At 36.7% G+C, this 14,064-nt stretch overlaps 1 protein-coding gene across 6 annotated transcripts in view; it reads right to left on the bottom strand.

The window, feature by feature from the left end:
• Positions 1–14,064, bottom strand: part of CRPPA (CDP-L-ribitol pyrophosphorylase A) — a 362,372-nt gene that overhangs the window by 118,460 nt on the left and 229,848 nt on the right. The window contains exon 10 of one of the 6 annotated variants that reach the window (XM_006057041.4): positions 7,259–7,294. The exons of the other annotated variants lie outside the window; for them this stretch is intronic. Coding sequence (XP_006057103.4) covers positions 7,283–7,294 — 12 coding nt within the window. The 3' untranslated portion in view covers positions 7,259–7,282. Of the gene's footprint in view, positions 1–7,258; positions 7,295–14,064 lie in introns of those variants that run through there. 6 annotated transcript variants of the gene reach the window in all.

Raw genomic sequence — 14,064 nt, forward strand, 5'->3', positions numbered from 1 at the left:
GTAAAAACTAAAGACCAAGTCTGGTCCTGGATTTCCAAGACACCCAAGCAAGGATTCCTTTGGTTCATATGCCACTCTCAAGGAAAGACTTGCCAAGCTTCATGGTCTGCAACGTTTCATCCCTAAACAGTCAAGAAGTGAAGGCTGGAGCATAAAGTAACCTGAACAAGAATATCAACTACTTAATCAGAAGTCCACTGAATGTTAATAATTTAACATTTTGGACAGCGTGTATGGAATTTTTTTTTTTTTTAATTTAAGAATCTCTTCTACAAAAGTCTGAGTAGGTGAACACTATGGTACATTTGAAGTCCAAATCCAGTTCAGCTACTTATTAGCTTATGGTATGGGGGAGTTAAAGTCTGTGGGCCTGGGATTTCTCACCAGTGTACGGTGGAACTAGTACCACCCACATCACGAGACTCTTCTGAAGTTTCAACAAGAGTGTATATGAATGTGCCTAGCACATGCAGTGCTTAGAAAGTATAAACCTCTTTCCATACTACCTGAATGGTTAATTTTAACAAATGCCCTTCGTTTTGCAGATTTGATTACGTAGGCATGGACAGTAGAAACTAAAAAATATATATATAAATATAAAGAGAGTTCGTGGAGTTATTTTAGGCTGAGAAAAGAAATGCTGTAGGTACATTCAATATAAAAGCAGAGGTATTTTCCAAAAGAACATGAAAGGCTGAATTTTAAAAATGCAGAGTCTCAAACCTGAACATTTGCAAAGAATTCTAGAAGTAAGTCACAGTTAAAAAAAAAAAAAAAGAGTTATCTTTACTGATCAAGGAAGAAGATCTGTTCCTATCACATCAAACTTTCTGGTGACAGGAAAGCAGACATCACTCAGTTTCACCTTCTGGGAACAGCAAAGACAGTGATCACAGACAGGACTCAGAGCTTTGCTGCCATCTTCACAGTAACAAGTCTCTTCATAACCTAATGATACATGTTATTTTAAGACACAAAGTATGCCAACCCTGCTAAGTACTCAAATGCTGACAGTCATGTTTTAGTGAAAGACAATAGCACTTTGTTCATCTGATAACTGCTGGGAAAACCCCTTAAAAAAAAGCAAAATCCTACCCAGGTCAAACAGAATAAGGTAAACATGATACATGTGACACACCCACATCATGAATACACCATTGTGAATCCGAGGAAAATTTCAGGTACAGAAAGGAAAACCTAGTTATGAAACCAAATCACACACCTGAGAAGAGCAGACGCTACTGACAGGGCAGCGGCTGGGGACCAGGCAGGAGGCTGCTACAGAGGCAGCAGGCTTCCTGTTGGCTACTATAGTTTCAGTTTAAAACCGTGAGAATTCACTTTTTCTCAAAAAAAAGAATCAAAATGTAAACACAAATCTACAAACCTTGGCATCGTCTCATACGCAAAAAAACTGAGCCTTCAATTCAGGACAGTCATCTCCTTCATTCCTTTAGATGTCAAACTTTCTAGTTCCTACTGTAAAATTAGGGGCTTTTTTCTTTTGAATTTTGTACAGTATAAAGTTATGAGAACTGCAGAACTCTTGGCACATAAAGACGGTGTACAAATCTCTGTACTAAGAGATGATAAAATTCTAGCACAACTTCTAGCAGGGGAAAAAAAAACAAAACAAAACACTGGAGTAGAACATACCATTGTTCCAGCCAATACAAGGGGATAAGCCCCCGATCTCCTTAACCCTTCCCCATTTCCTCATTCTCCCTTTAAAAGGCCCAGTTACCTAAACACAAATTGAATGGAACTCATTTGCTCCTTCTAGTATTCAGTCAGTAGTTACTGAAAAAAATCTGTTTTCACAGCTTAAGCTAGTGTCTGGCATTTTTTAAAAAACCTTTGACAGCAGTGCCTTTGATATATATAAAGAATATGTCCAAAGACCCTAATTAATTCTTAAAACCTTGTTTAGCATCATAGCACAAAATTGTTCCAGTTAAATGAATTAGAATAAAAGAAGTAAAATATTTAATTGATGCCCTTAAGTCTTCCAACAATTCTATAAACACACATACACCATTTGAGTCTAAGTTGGAAACCTTCAGAATGAGCCAAGAAAAACAAAGAAAACATTAAACCTGTAAACACACACTAAAATTATTTTTGTATCACCATTAAAATAAAATTCAATTTCCATGGAGAATTTGTGTTGTTGTTTTTCCACTATTTGTATTGTTTTTGCTTTTATATTATTTGTACTTGTTTCCTGAGTATATACTCAGAACATGAAGTTTTTTGTTTTTTTTTTTTTCTTCTTATAACTTTTTAAAATTTATTTTTAATTTGAGGGTAATCGCTTTACAATATTGTGTTGGCTTCTGCTATACAACAGCATGAATCAATCATAAGTATACATACATCCCCTGTTTCTTGAGCCACCCCCAACCCCATACCACCCCTCTAGGTTGTCACAGAGCACCAGGTTGAACTTCCTGTGTTATACAGTAGCTTCCTACTAGCTATCTGTTTTACATGTGGTAATGTATGTGTTTAAATACTATTCTCTCAATTCATCCCACCCTCTCCTTCTCCTGCTGTGTCCCAAATCTGTTCTCTTTATCTGTGTCTTTATTCCTGCCCTTTTCGTTTTTCTAGATTCCATATATATTTGCTGATATGCAACATTTGTTTTTCTTTTTCTGACTGACTTCACTCTGTATGATAGGTTGTAGGTTCATCCACCTCACTTGAATTGACTCAGATGTGTTCCTTTTTATGGCTGAATAATATTCCATTGTATATATGTACCACAGCTTCTTTATCCATTCATCCATTGAAGAACATGAAGTTTTTAAACTTCAGGAAAGGTTTTTTTCTTACCTTGTGTCTTTGCACTGACTAGAGAATTCATTAATGTAGATCCACTAATGGTGTTTCTGGTATCCAGATTTTGTTAGTTTCACAATCGAACAAACAATCAGACATTTCACTCTAATTTATTCTAAAACCATCACCTTAAGATTTCTCAATTCTAAAAGAAATGCCTTTCCTTCTGTGGGCATTGCTACTTTTCTACAAATTTCTGCTACCTCAGATGAGTTCTTGTGCAAGGAGCAAACTGCTATGCTTTAGTACTTACTAAGGGGCATATTTCTCATCATTATAGTTACTCAAATGAATGCCTCTGCATAACTACAAACTGTTAAGGGTTAAGGATGTTGAAAAGCATTCTCTCACACTAGAAATTGGAAATGTTATATATATATATATATATATATATATATATAATTAAATTTAAATGTATATATAATTTATATATAAATATATATATAAACGTATATATTTACCTCAAGACCAGTGTTTAAACACAGGAATAGCTACATTTGCAATAGATATCTAGAAATACTATGAACACAATCTGCATTAAATATTTTCTGCATGGCATTCATATCCTTACAAATTCAAAACACTTATGGAATTCAAGAACAATTTGAAGCCTAAAGATTCAATTAACAATGTAAGTTGATGCCTAAGTCGATTTCTGCACACCATTAATCAAGATGCATTACCTTATCATATCTTAAGATGTCTTATAAGTCCATTAAAATTTTTCTGCAAAAATTTTGCAAAAGTAAAATCACAAGGTTTTTTCCAAAATGTAAATATCACATACATTTAAATACCTAACATTGTGAAAGATTAATAAATTGGCATATCATCAATTCCCTTAAGCAATAAAGCAGGTACCTAACAGACAATGACCGCTCACACAGCAGTGTGGTGAGAAAGCTTGCAGAAACCTGAAACAGAAACATCTAGAACATAGATATAAAAAGCCATTATTGCTTAACAGTGCACTTTATTGCTGAACTCTTTCAACTCAAAAGGAATTGCATTCTTGGTTTTTAATTTCTGCTTTTAATTGTACAAACGAACTTATTTACAAAACAGAAATAGAGTCACAAATGTAAAATATAAACTTAAAGTTACCAAAGGGGAAAAGGATGGGAGGTGGATAAACTGGGAGGCTGAGATTGATACATACACATTACTATATATAAAATAGATAACTAATAAGAATCCACTGTCTATCACAAGGAACTCTACTCAATACTCTGTAATTGCTTATATGGGAAAAGAACCTACAAAAGAGTGAATATATGTATTTGTGTAACTGATTCACTTTGCTGTATAGCAGACACTAACACAACATTGTAAATCAACTACACTCCAGTAAAAAATAAACTTTAAAAACCTCTTTTATATTTTTCTATACATTCTTATCTCAATATTTTTGAGCTCCTTCTAATGATGGCCCACATTAAAAACTGTACTAGAACCTATTAGAACCTGGGTCTCCTGCATTGCAGGCAGATTCTGTACCAACTGAGCCACCAGGGAAACCCTTGGCTTAAACAGTAAATATTTCTCACAGTTTTGGAGGCTGCAAAGTCCAAGATCAAAATGCAGGTAGATCCAGTGTTTGGTGGGAATCTGCTTCCTGGTTTGAAGACTGCTATCTTTTTCTTCTGTCCTCTTGTGTTACAGAATACAAGGGCACTAATCCCATTTATGAGAGCTCTACCCTCATGATCTACTACTTATCTATCTCTGAATACCATCACACTGTGTTGGGATTTCAACATATGATTTAGCAGGGACACAAACACTTAGTCCATAACATGAACAGTTAATAATCTATCATTTGGACCTGTCCAGCATCTGTTCCTCATGTTGTGGGGGAACTGTTACCACAATTTTCTTTAGGGAATGCATCCAACCCTAGTTTGGGTGAGCTAACCTGGCATCAAAGGTAAGTAACTTAATTCTCAACTCTATGGTTAACAGAATGAACATTCACATGTGCCAAAGGAATTGCATCAGAAAATAAAGACATGTTTTACAAATGAGCTTGATAAAAATGAGAGCCAAGACTTTTGGTGAAAAAACTGGGATACAGACATTTTCTTTCCATGGAGTTTACTAAACTTACAGAATATAGAACTACAACAGCTGGTGCTTATGTTTTATACTATTCAGAAAACCACATGAGAATAAAGACTTAAATTATTGGATATATACTGAACTGGAGAAGAGACAGCCAAGAAAGAGAAAGAGACAATGCCCCTTTGAGCATCTGGGGTCCTATAAAACATAAAGCTAGGATCTTGGGTTTTTCAGCTATATTGTTAAATCGGAATTGTGCTATTTTCTGACATTTGCAATTAAAATTTCCCAACTGATAGGCCAATCAGTTCCCCAATTAATTCAACTGGCTTAAAAATTCCTGGTGTCTCAATCTCCCTCCAGTAAATTTAGTTGAAACTGACATAAATGCTACATTTTTTTTAAGTTTTGAAATGATCATAAAATTTGTTCAGGAATCAAAATACTGAAATCTATACATTAACATAAAACTACATAAAGTAGATTTGCACACAGACAGCATATCTGTCTTAATAAGCAGAGACATTACACTGTCAACAAAGGTCGGTTTAGTCCAGGCTATGGTTTTTCCAGTAGTCATGTATGGATGTGCGAGTTGGACTATAAAGAAAGCTGAGCGCCAAAGAATTGATGCTTTTGAACTGTGGTTTTGGAGAAGACCCTTGAGAGTCCCTTGGACTGCAAGAAGATCCAACGAGTCCATCCTAAAGGAGATCAATCCTGGGTGTTCACTGGAAGGACTGATAAAGCTGAAACTCCAATACTTTGGCCACCTCATAAGAAGAGCTGAATCATTTGACTCTGATACTGGGAAAGATTGAGGGCAGGAGGAGAAGGGGACAACAGAGGATGAGATGGTTGAATGGCATCACCGACTCAATGGACATGACTTTGGGTGAACTCTTGGAGTTGGGGATGGACAGGGAGGCCTGGCATTCTGTGGTTCATTGGGTCGCAAAGAGTCAGACACAACTGAGCGAATGAACTGAACTGATTAATAGATAATATATGTCAGAGAAAAAAAAATCACTATTTTCAAATTTTCAACATAACTAAAAAAACTGATAGAATCAATTCACAGTTTTCTGTTATATAACAAACTATGGCAAGTGTACATTTCCTTTCTAGCTCATCAAAAATTCTCAATTTATTTACCTAAGTTACAACTTTATAATTTACAAAGATTTCATAGTCTATATTTTCCTTTTTCAAATAAAAATCTTAATGAATTTGGTATTCTGACTAAAAACGTTCATGTTTCCCATCTAAAATAAAAGTACTGGACATTATTCAAGACATTTGAATTGAGACAAAGGGGAATCTAAATCAAATTCATATCCAAATAATATAAACCAACTGAAACTCTGATCAAGAAGGCTAGAAGCTAGCAGTGATTTAGCCACCATATCTGAGTCAAACTTTGGATGCTTGATGAGGCAATTACAGAATTCTAAAATTTCCATTTAAGCACTTAGAGTTAAATAAAATGTCCTGGAGAGAAAAATTCCCCATCTTTCTTCAGTTCAGTTCAGTTCAGTTCAGTCATTCAGACATGTCTGACTCTTTGCGACCCCATGAATCGCAGCATGCCAGGCCTCCCTGTCCATCACCAACTCCTGGAGTTCACCCAAACTCATGTCCATCGAGTCGGTGACGCCATCCAGCCAACTCATCCTCTGTCGTCCCCTTCTCCTCCTGCCCCCAATCCCTCCCAGCATCAGGGTCTTTTCCAATGAGTCAACTCTTCGCATGAGGTAGCCAAAGTACTGGAGTTTCAGCTTTAGCATCAGTCCTTCCAAAGAACACCCAGGGCTGATCTCCTTTAGAATGGACTGGTTGGATCTCCTTGCGGTCCAAGGGACTCTCAAGAGTCTTCTCCAAAACCACACTTCAAAACCATCAATTCTTCAGCGCTCAGCTTTCTTCACAGTCCAACTTTCACATCCATACATGACCACTGGAAAAACCGTAGCCTTGACTAGGCGGACCTTTGTTGGCAAAGTAATGTCTCTGCTTTTGAATATGCTATCTAGGTTGGTCATAACTTTTCTTCCAAGGAGTAAGCATCTTTTAATTTCATGGCTGCAGTCACCATCTGCAGTGATTTTGGAGCCCCAAAAAATAAAGTCTGACACTGTTTACACTGTTTCCCCATCTATTTCCCATGAAGTGATGGGACCAGATGCCATGATCTTAGTTTTCTGAATGTTGAGCTTTAAGCCAACTTTTTCACTCTCCTCCTTCACTTTCATTAAGAGGCTTTTGAGTTCCTCTTCACTTTCTGCCATAAGGGTGGTGTCCTCTGCATATCTGAGGTGATTGATATTTCTCCCGGCAATCTTGATTCCAGCTTGTGCTTCATCCAGCCCAGCATTTCTCATGATGTACTCTGCATATAAGTTAAATAAGCAGGGTGACAATATATAGCCTTGACATACTCCTTTTCCTATTTGGAACCAGTCTGTTGTTCCATGTCCAGTTCTAACTGTTGCTTCCTGACCTGCATATAGGTTTCTCAAGAGCAGGTCAAGTGGTCTGGTATTCCCATCCCTTTCAGAACTATAGAAGCTATAGTAGTAGAAACAAATGTATTAATTTCTTTCAGTTTTCTAAAACATTTTTAAAAATTATAACTTGGTAAGCTTTTTGCTATTTTACTGATTTTTTTTTTTTTTAACATCAGGAAATTTACTATTCTCTATGGTGTAGACAAGAAAGCCCTCCCTCATTTTACCATAGCACATACATTTTTTAATGAAGTTCCAAAGATACACTAGCTGAAAAGATATGTAATCTCCAGTGTAATATATAAGGTTTTAGAAGTATAGGCTTTCACAGAATCAGCCTTGCTGGTAGCAAAAGGCATGGGTAGCTGTTTTTCATTACTTACTTTCATGAATTCACCACAAGGGCCACATTTGCTATTGCTAAGCTAACCATTGGGAAACATACCTTTAGAAATAATTAAGCTCTAAAAACCTGAAGTTATGCATTTATAACATCCAATTAACTTGCTATAGTTTCTTCAGTAAAACCTCTCCCTGAGGGGGAAGGTCAGGTCTCAGCCATCATCTGACTTTTTCAAGATGCTTTACAAAGGCCCCTGCACACACTTAAAAACAAAGACAAGGTCTTAAAACACTCAGCAAAAATTTGAGGAAAGGTAGGAAACGTTCCAGAAAAGGAAATGGCAACCCACCCCAGTATTCTTGCCTGGAGAATCCCATGGACAGAAAAGCCTTGAGGGTTACAATCTGGGGGGTTGCAAAGAGTCAGATATGACTGAAGTGACTGATCACACACGTAGGAAATGTTCACTTGTGATTTACTTAACTTGAGAAAGCATATTTGTAAAGAAAACTCATGTTCTTGTGACAGTGTGGCAAAGCCTGATGTTCCTTTAGTTTATGAAAAAAACAGTAACTACAAAGTAAGAAAATAACACTGAGGTTTTTAAAATTATACTGACCAGGTCATTTGTTGAAAACTATTAAGCCTCTTCCCAGTCATTTACCTGGTTATTTTTAGGGTAAGTACAAGCCTTCGTTATTGAAATTGCTATCAAGGTTCAGAAATGTTTGCCATTGTGTGTTTTAACTGTTACTCTATGATCAGTATGTATTTTTTTTAATTTTTGTAACATTTCCATCTAAAAAATATAGATTTAGGGATCATGTGTATTCTTTCACGGGTCAGACCTGAGAATTCAATAACTAGATTTTTAGCAATTTCCTATCCAGGTTTTTAGCCTATTTCTTCTCATGAAGGTCAAAAAAGCCTAATAATGTTGTGTTACTGCTGGACTTTTCTTAACAGAGAAGAGACCACCCGTCCTGAAGAGCCTAAATCCTTTAATCGCATCAAAACATCTTAAATATGAAGTCAAAAACTTTATGCAGGGATAAGAGGATTAAGATTGTGAAGTATATGGCACAATTATTGTAAACCCTAGTGTGTATGTGTGTGTGTGTGTGTGTGTGTGTGTGTGTATATATATATATATATATATACACACACTGAGCAAAACTTAAGTATTCCTATTTAAAATTCAAAACTAAACATATTAAGTCAAAATCAAAGATATCTAACCATGATGTATGGCAGAAACCAACACAACATTGTAAAGCAACTATCCTCCAATTAAAAATAATTTTAAAAAAGAAAAAAACCTAGGCATTAAAAAAAAAAAAGTATCTATGTAGCAGGCAAGCAAGAAATGGCCTGACTTTTCACATGAAAGTAACTTGAAATATATAGCATAATGTAGATGCATTAGAAAACCACAAATCTCTACATTTATTCATTTAAATCATTTTACCTATAACTTGGTATTTAGTAGCTGATATCTTTTCCAAGCAGTATATTCTCACTAGAGAATCAATTTTTTTAATTGACTTTATTAGCAAGAATAGAGCATAAGGTTGGCTCAAACCTATAAACTAAATATAAGGACATATCAGTAACTGCTATATAAATTACTTTAATGGTCTCTGTTTTAATACATTCCAAATTGCCCCAATTTCAACTTGCAAGCCTATGAATAGAAATTAAATTTCCTTTCTTTGAATATTTTTAATGAAAAAGCCTTTATGGTAAACAATAAAAAAAAGTACAGCATGTTTCCTATAATAAACATTAAATTTTTGTGTTCCTGAATCCTCTTCTAAAAAGCTTATCTGTGGCATAGTTATGAAACATTATGATTCAGAAGCTTTTAGGCCACAGGTACACATGGAGAATCGTATTTTTATAAAGGAAGTAGAGTAAAAATGCAAAAGATTAAAATATATATTTTTAGCTGAAAAAAATGGTAAATCATCTGTGGTACTACTGAACACTCTTTCCTTATGTTCTTGCTGATACAGAATTTCAGCACAGTACAGTGATTAGAAACATGCAAAATATAAACAATGGCCAGAGCCTAATAATCATCATGAATGGTGTCTTTGTAAAACATCTGTGTTTTTTCTGTCCATTAAAATGCAGATTCCAAAGAGTGATTGTAGATATGTTTGTTATTAAACCAACTCATCTAATAGCATTACTATATAATTGCCATTATGCACTCAGTAAGAGAAAGTTGAAGCTTAATTAAAATATATTTCCTTACCAGTTGTCAAAGGTGAGTAATGAGATGGATGGAAAACTAATAAACTTCACTGTTCTCCATACACAAATCTTTATGCCAAACATTACTCATATCTTCCTGTCAATGGAGAAGGTCTCTTTGTATTTCCTTAGTGATCATAATAAATAATGTTGATAGGATTCTCAGAGACAATAAACACACGTTTATTTACAAACTATTGTAAATTTACAAACTGTTATCTTTGCTAAATCCTGATGGTTTAGGGCAGAAAATAAGGAATTTACATAAAACTAACTCTCATTTCTGGAACACTGTCCTTAGGTAGTTCCAGATTTTGGAACTGTTACCCTTAATCTAAATGGCATGCAATATCTAATAGTCAATAAGCCCCTAATATTTCTAAGTATTCCAATTTATTGCCATTGGCTTAGAATTTTAAATCTTTATTATCTTGACTTTCCATTTCTTCTTTCTCGTTTCCCTTCCCACCCTGCTTGATGTTTCCAAGACCCCTAGCATGCACATCGTGTTCTCTACTTGATTCAGTTAAACATTTCAATTTTAAAGTTCTTTGCACAGCTGCTTCTGCAGTTTGGATAATTAGTGTTCCATAAAATGAAAATAAACAGAGAAAGATACCTCCCTCCCTCTAATGTTCTTTAAGGAAATTCTACATAAAAACTGCTGTGAGATATATATATATATATATATATATATATATATATACACACACACATATACATACACATATACATACACACACACACACACACACACACACACACGTATATCAGTGACCACTATCTACTGGTTCCCATGCCCAGTGTTGTCACCTCATCTGCCTGTGGGCAAAATCTTGTCATTTGCTTCCAATTGTTAGGTAGGTAGAATAGGGAAAAGGAGTCCAAAATGGAGGTGGCTAAAAGACAAGGAAGGTCGGAGGACCAGAGTGAAGACTTCAGGCAGAACAAACAGAACAAACAGCACTCCTGGCTAAGCCCAATTTGCATAGGGCAGGCCCAGGTGGAGGAAAAAACATATAAAAGGAGGAGCCAAAGAGCTTTCTCTCGGACTCTTATCTCCCGCGTGTGCGCACGCTCTCTCTTTCTCTCTCTCTCTCACTCTCCTGCTATCTTCTAAATAAAATAGAGCTGTAACACTGATTTGCCTAAGAGCTGTAACACGGTTTGTCCAAGACCCGAGAGCTGTGACGCGCCGAGGGCTTTAATGTCCGTCGCTCCAAATCTTTGTTGTGACGAGACAAAGAACCGAGGAACATACACTCGCGTGACACAATGAACAGAATACAAGAAAACTGGCAGGATGTCTCTTGGCGATAATGTTACAGAAGACTGTGACTGCGGTCTTGATTCTCTGACTGCCCTGCTATTGTAAAATGCTCTGTGAACAGGCCCGCATGACAAGGAATAGAGGCAGGCCTTCAACCATGAACTTGTGAAGAAGTGAAACCTCAGTGCCATAGCACAGAGAAACTGAGTCCTTCCAACAGCTAGCTAAGTGAGCTAGGAAGAGGATCATTCTCAGTGGAGCCCTGAAAAAGGCGCTGACCCAGAGAACCACAGAGACTGTGACATAATCTATGTAGTTTAAGCAACTAATTAAAGTGAAAGTTGCTCAGTCATGTCCGACTCTTTGCAACCTCATGGACTATACAGTCCATGGAATTCTCCACGCCAAAATACTGGAGTGGGTAGCCTTTCCCTTCTCCAGGGGATCTTCCCAACCCAGGGATTGAACCCAGGTCTCCCACATTAGGCAGATTCTTTACCAGCTGTCCCACAAGGAAAGCCCTTAAGCAACTAAGTTCTGGGGTAATTTGTTATGCAGTAACAGCCAGCTAATACACTGTGCAAAAGATTTACCTCATTAAGAATTTTTCATGGCCATTTTCATGCACAATGGTGCTTCTTTCATTCACAAAAATTAAGTGGAGATCTGCAACAGAAGTTTGAATCTAATAATCCATTTCATTTAGATATATCTAAGTAAAATAGGTTATTGCTGCTCTATCTAATGACTTGGCCAAGTAAGCTAACCAAACTCCTTGAAGATAGCTTCAGTTTTTCAAACACACAATTTTGAAAAGACATTATATTTTATAAACTTATTTTCCCAAAGAATGACTAGAGCTAAACAATAAAAGCCAAAACAATTTTGAAAGTGAAGAATATTTAGTCTCATCAACACTCCCACATCAAAAAGCCTGATTGCTCTGAACAGGATATTACAGGTTTCTGGAAACAGATCTGGTGCTGCTTCTTTACTGTACATACCATACAATTTGACGGTCTGGATAGAAATGTGAGTTTCGCAAAGAATTCACAGTCGAAGTCCAAGTAATTTCTCACTTCAGGACTTCAGGGAATAGAGTTTTAAGCCTAATCTCTCCAAAGATTTTCATTAAAAAAAAAAAAAAAAAAAAAAAAAAAACTGTGTTCAGCTACTTGATAGCACACACCTATTTGTTCTCCAAGTGATCACACAGACTTGAAACTCTGAGAACACAAGAGCAAATGGGGCGCATCTGAGAGGGAAAGACTGATGTCAATTGTGTCCTACCAATTAAGGTCTTTCACAAAGGCATCTGAGAGCATTTGAACCTGTTTATATAGTTGTTAATGTTTCTTTCGGAATTTCCTTAAAGTTATTACAAAGTGATTCATTGTCAAGAATGTTTTCTGGATGTCCTTTACAATAGACCCAAAACCTTCAAAACCCAGACAACAGAGAAAGAACAGGATTTCTTAACTCATCAAGTAGAGAGATCTGGCTTATGCCTTGGACACAAGATCAGTTTACACATCTTTATCTAATTTACCCTTTTGCCAAACAACTTTCACCATTTCACATCCTATTTTTGGAGGTTTATAAAAAGCTCCTCATCAGTCTTTTACAAATAATTTTTCTTTAAAAAACAAAAAATTACAGAACTGCTTTGGTAACTTTCTTGCCTTTTTATGTGTCTCTCAGAGCTCTTGTTATTCTTGTAAGAGAAGCTGTTGTTGTTGTAGTTGTTGGAAGAGAAGAAACAGTTGTATTCAGGAGCAGACGGAAGATACAATGAACGTGAAAAATGTTAATCACTCAGCCATGTCCAACTCTTTGCAAACCCATGGATCGTAGCTCTTCCCATGGAGTTCTCCAGGCAAGAATACTGCAGTGAGTTGCCATCCCCCTCTCCAGGGATCTTCCCGACCCAAGGATCAAACCTCTGTCTCCTGCATTGCTGGCAGACTGTTTACCATCTGAGCCACCAGGGAAGCCCAGAAGATAGAGGGGCTCTCCTAGTTTACCCCCTGACCTCTCCAAGACTTGTTTTCTATAGCTCTGTCTGACGTAGTCCCTTCCCCCCATCTTATGAAAATACTAAGCAAAATTAATGCTTTCCAAAGTCCAATTTCCCACTGTATCAAATGCAGTGGAATGCCAGTTCAAAGGAGAAGAAAGGAGACAGAAGATAATGAATAGACTAACATGGCATATACTCCCTTTCTTGCTAACATGCTTTACATTTTCTTAACCTGTCTCTGATGGATGTTAATTCCTTCCCTGTTATGGACTGAATCTTTGTGTCCCTCCCCCAGATTCATATGTTGAAATCCTAACTCCTTTATGATGCTTTAGGAAGTGAGATGTTGGATTAACTCATTAGAGTGAAGTCCTTGTCAATAGAACAGGGCTTTTAGAGGCCTCACCCTGTCCCTGCCATGTGAGCACCCAGCAAGAAAATATCGCTCAGCCTCCAGGAAGGGAATCCTGAGAACTCAAACATGCTGGTGCCTTCATCTCAGACTTCCAGCCTCCAATCTGCAGTAGCAGCAGAACAGACTAAGACATCACCTTTGTCATCTACTTCACTGAGGTATCTAACCAAAAAACAAAAAGAGAGAGAGAACAGTTCCCGCTCTAAACTAGAATAAAACATATGAACGATAATGAGGAAGTCCCAGTAAAATAAGGGAAATAATAGTATAGTGAAGCTTACAGTCCGCAGGGAAAGGACAGAAAACCCAGGCCCAGTTCCCGCATTGCTCTGTGTCACACTGAGA

Source organism: Bubalus bubalis, chromosome 8, assembly GCF_019923935.1.
Source record: "Bubalus bubalis isolate 160015118507 breed Murrah chromosome 8, NDDB_SH_1, whole genome shotgun sequence".
NCBI lineage: Eukaryota > Metazoa > Chordata > Mammalia > Artiodactyla > Bovidae > Bubalus > Bubalus bubalis.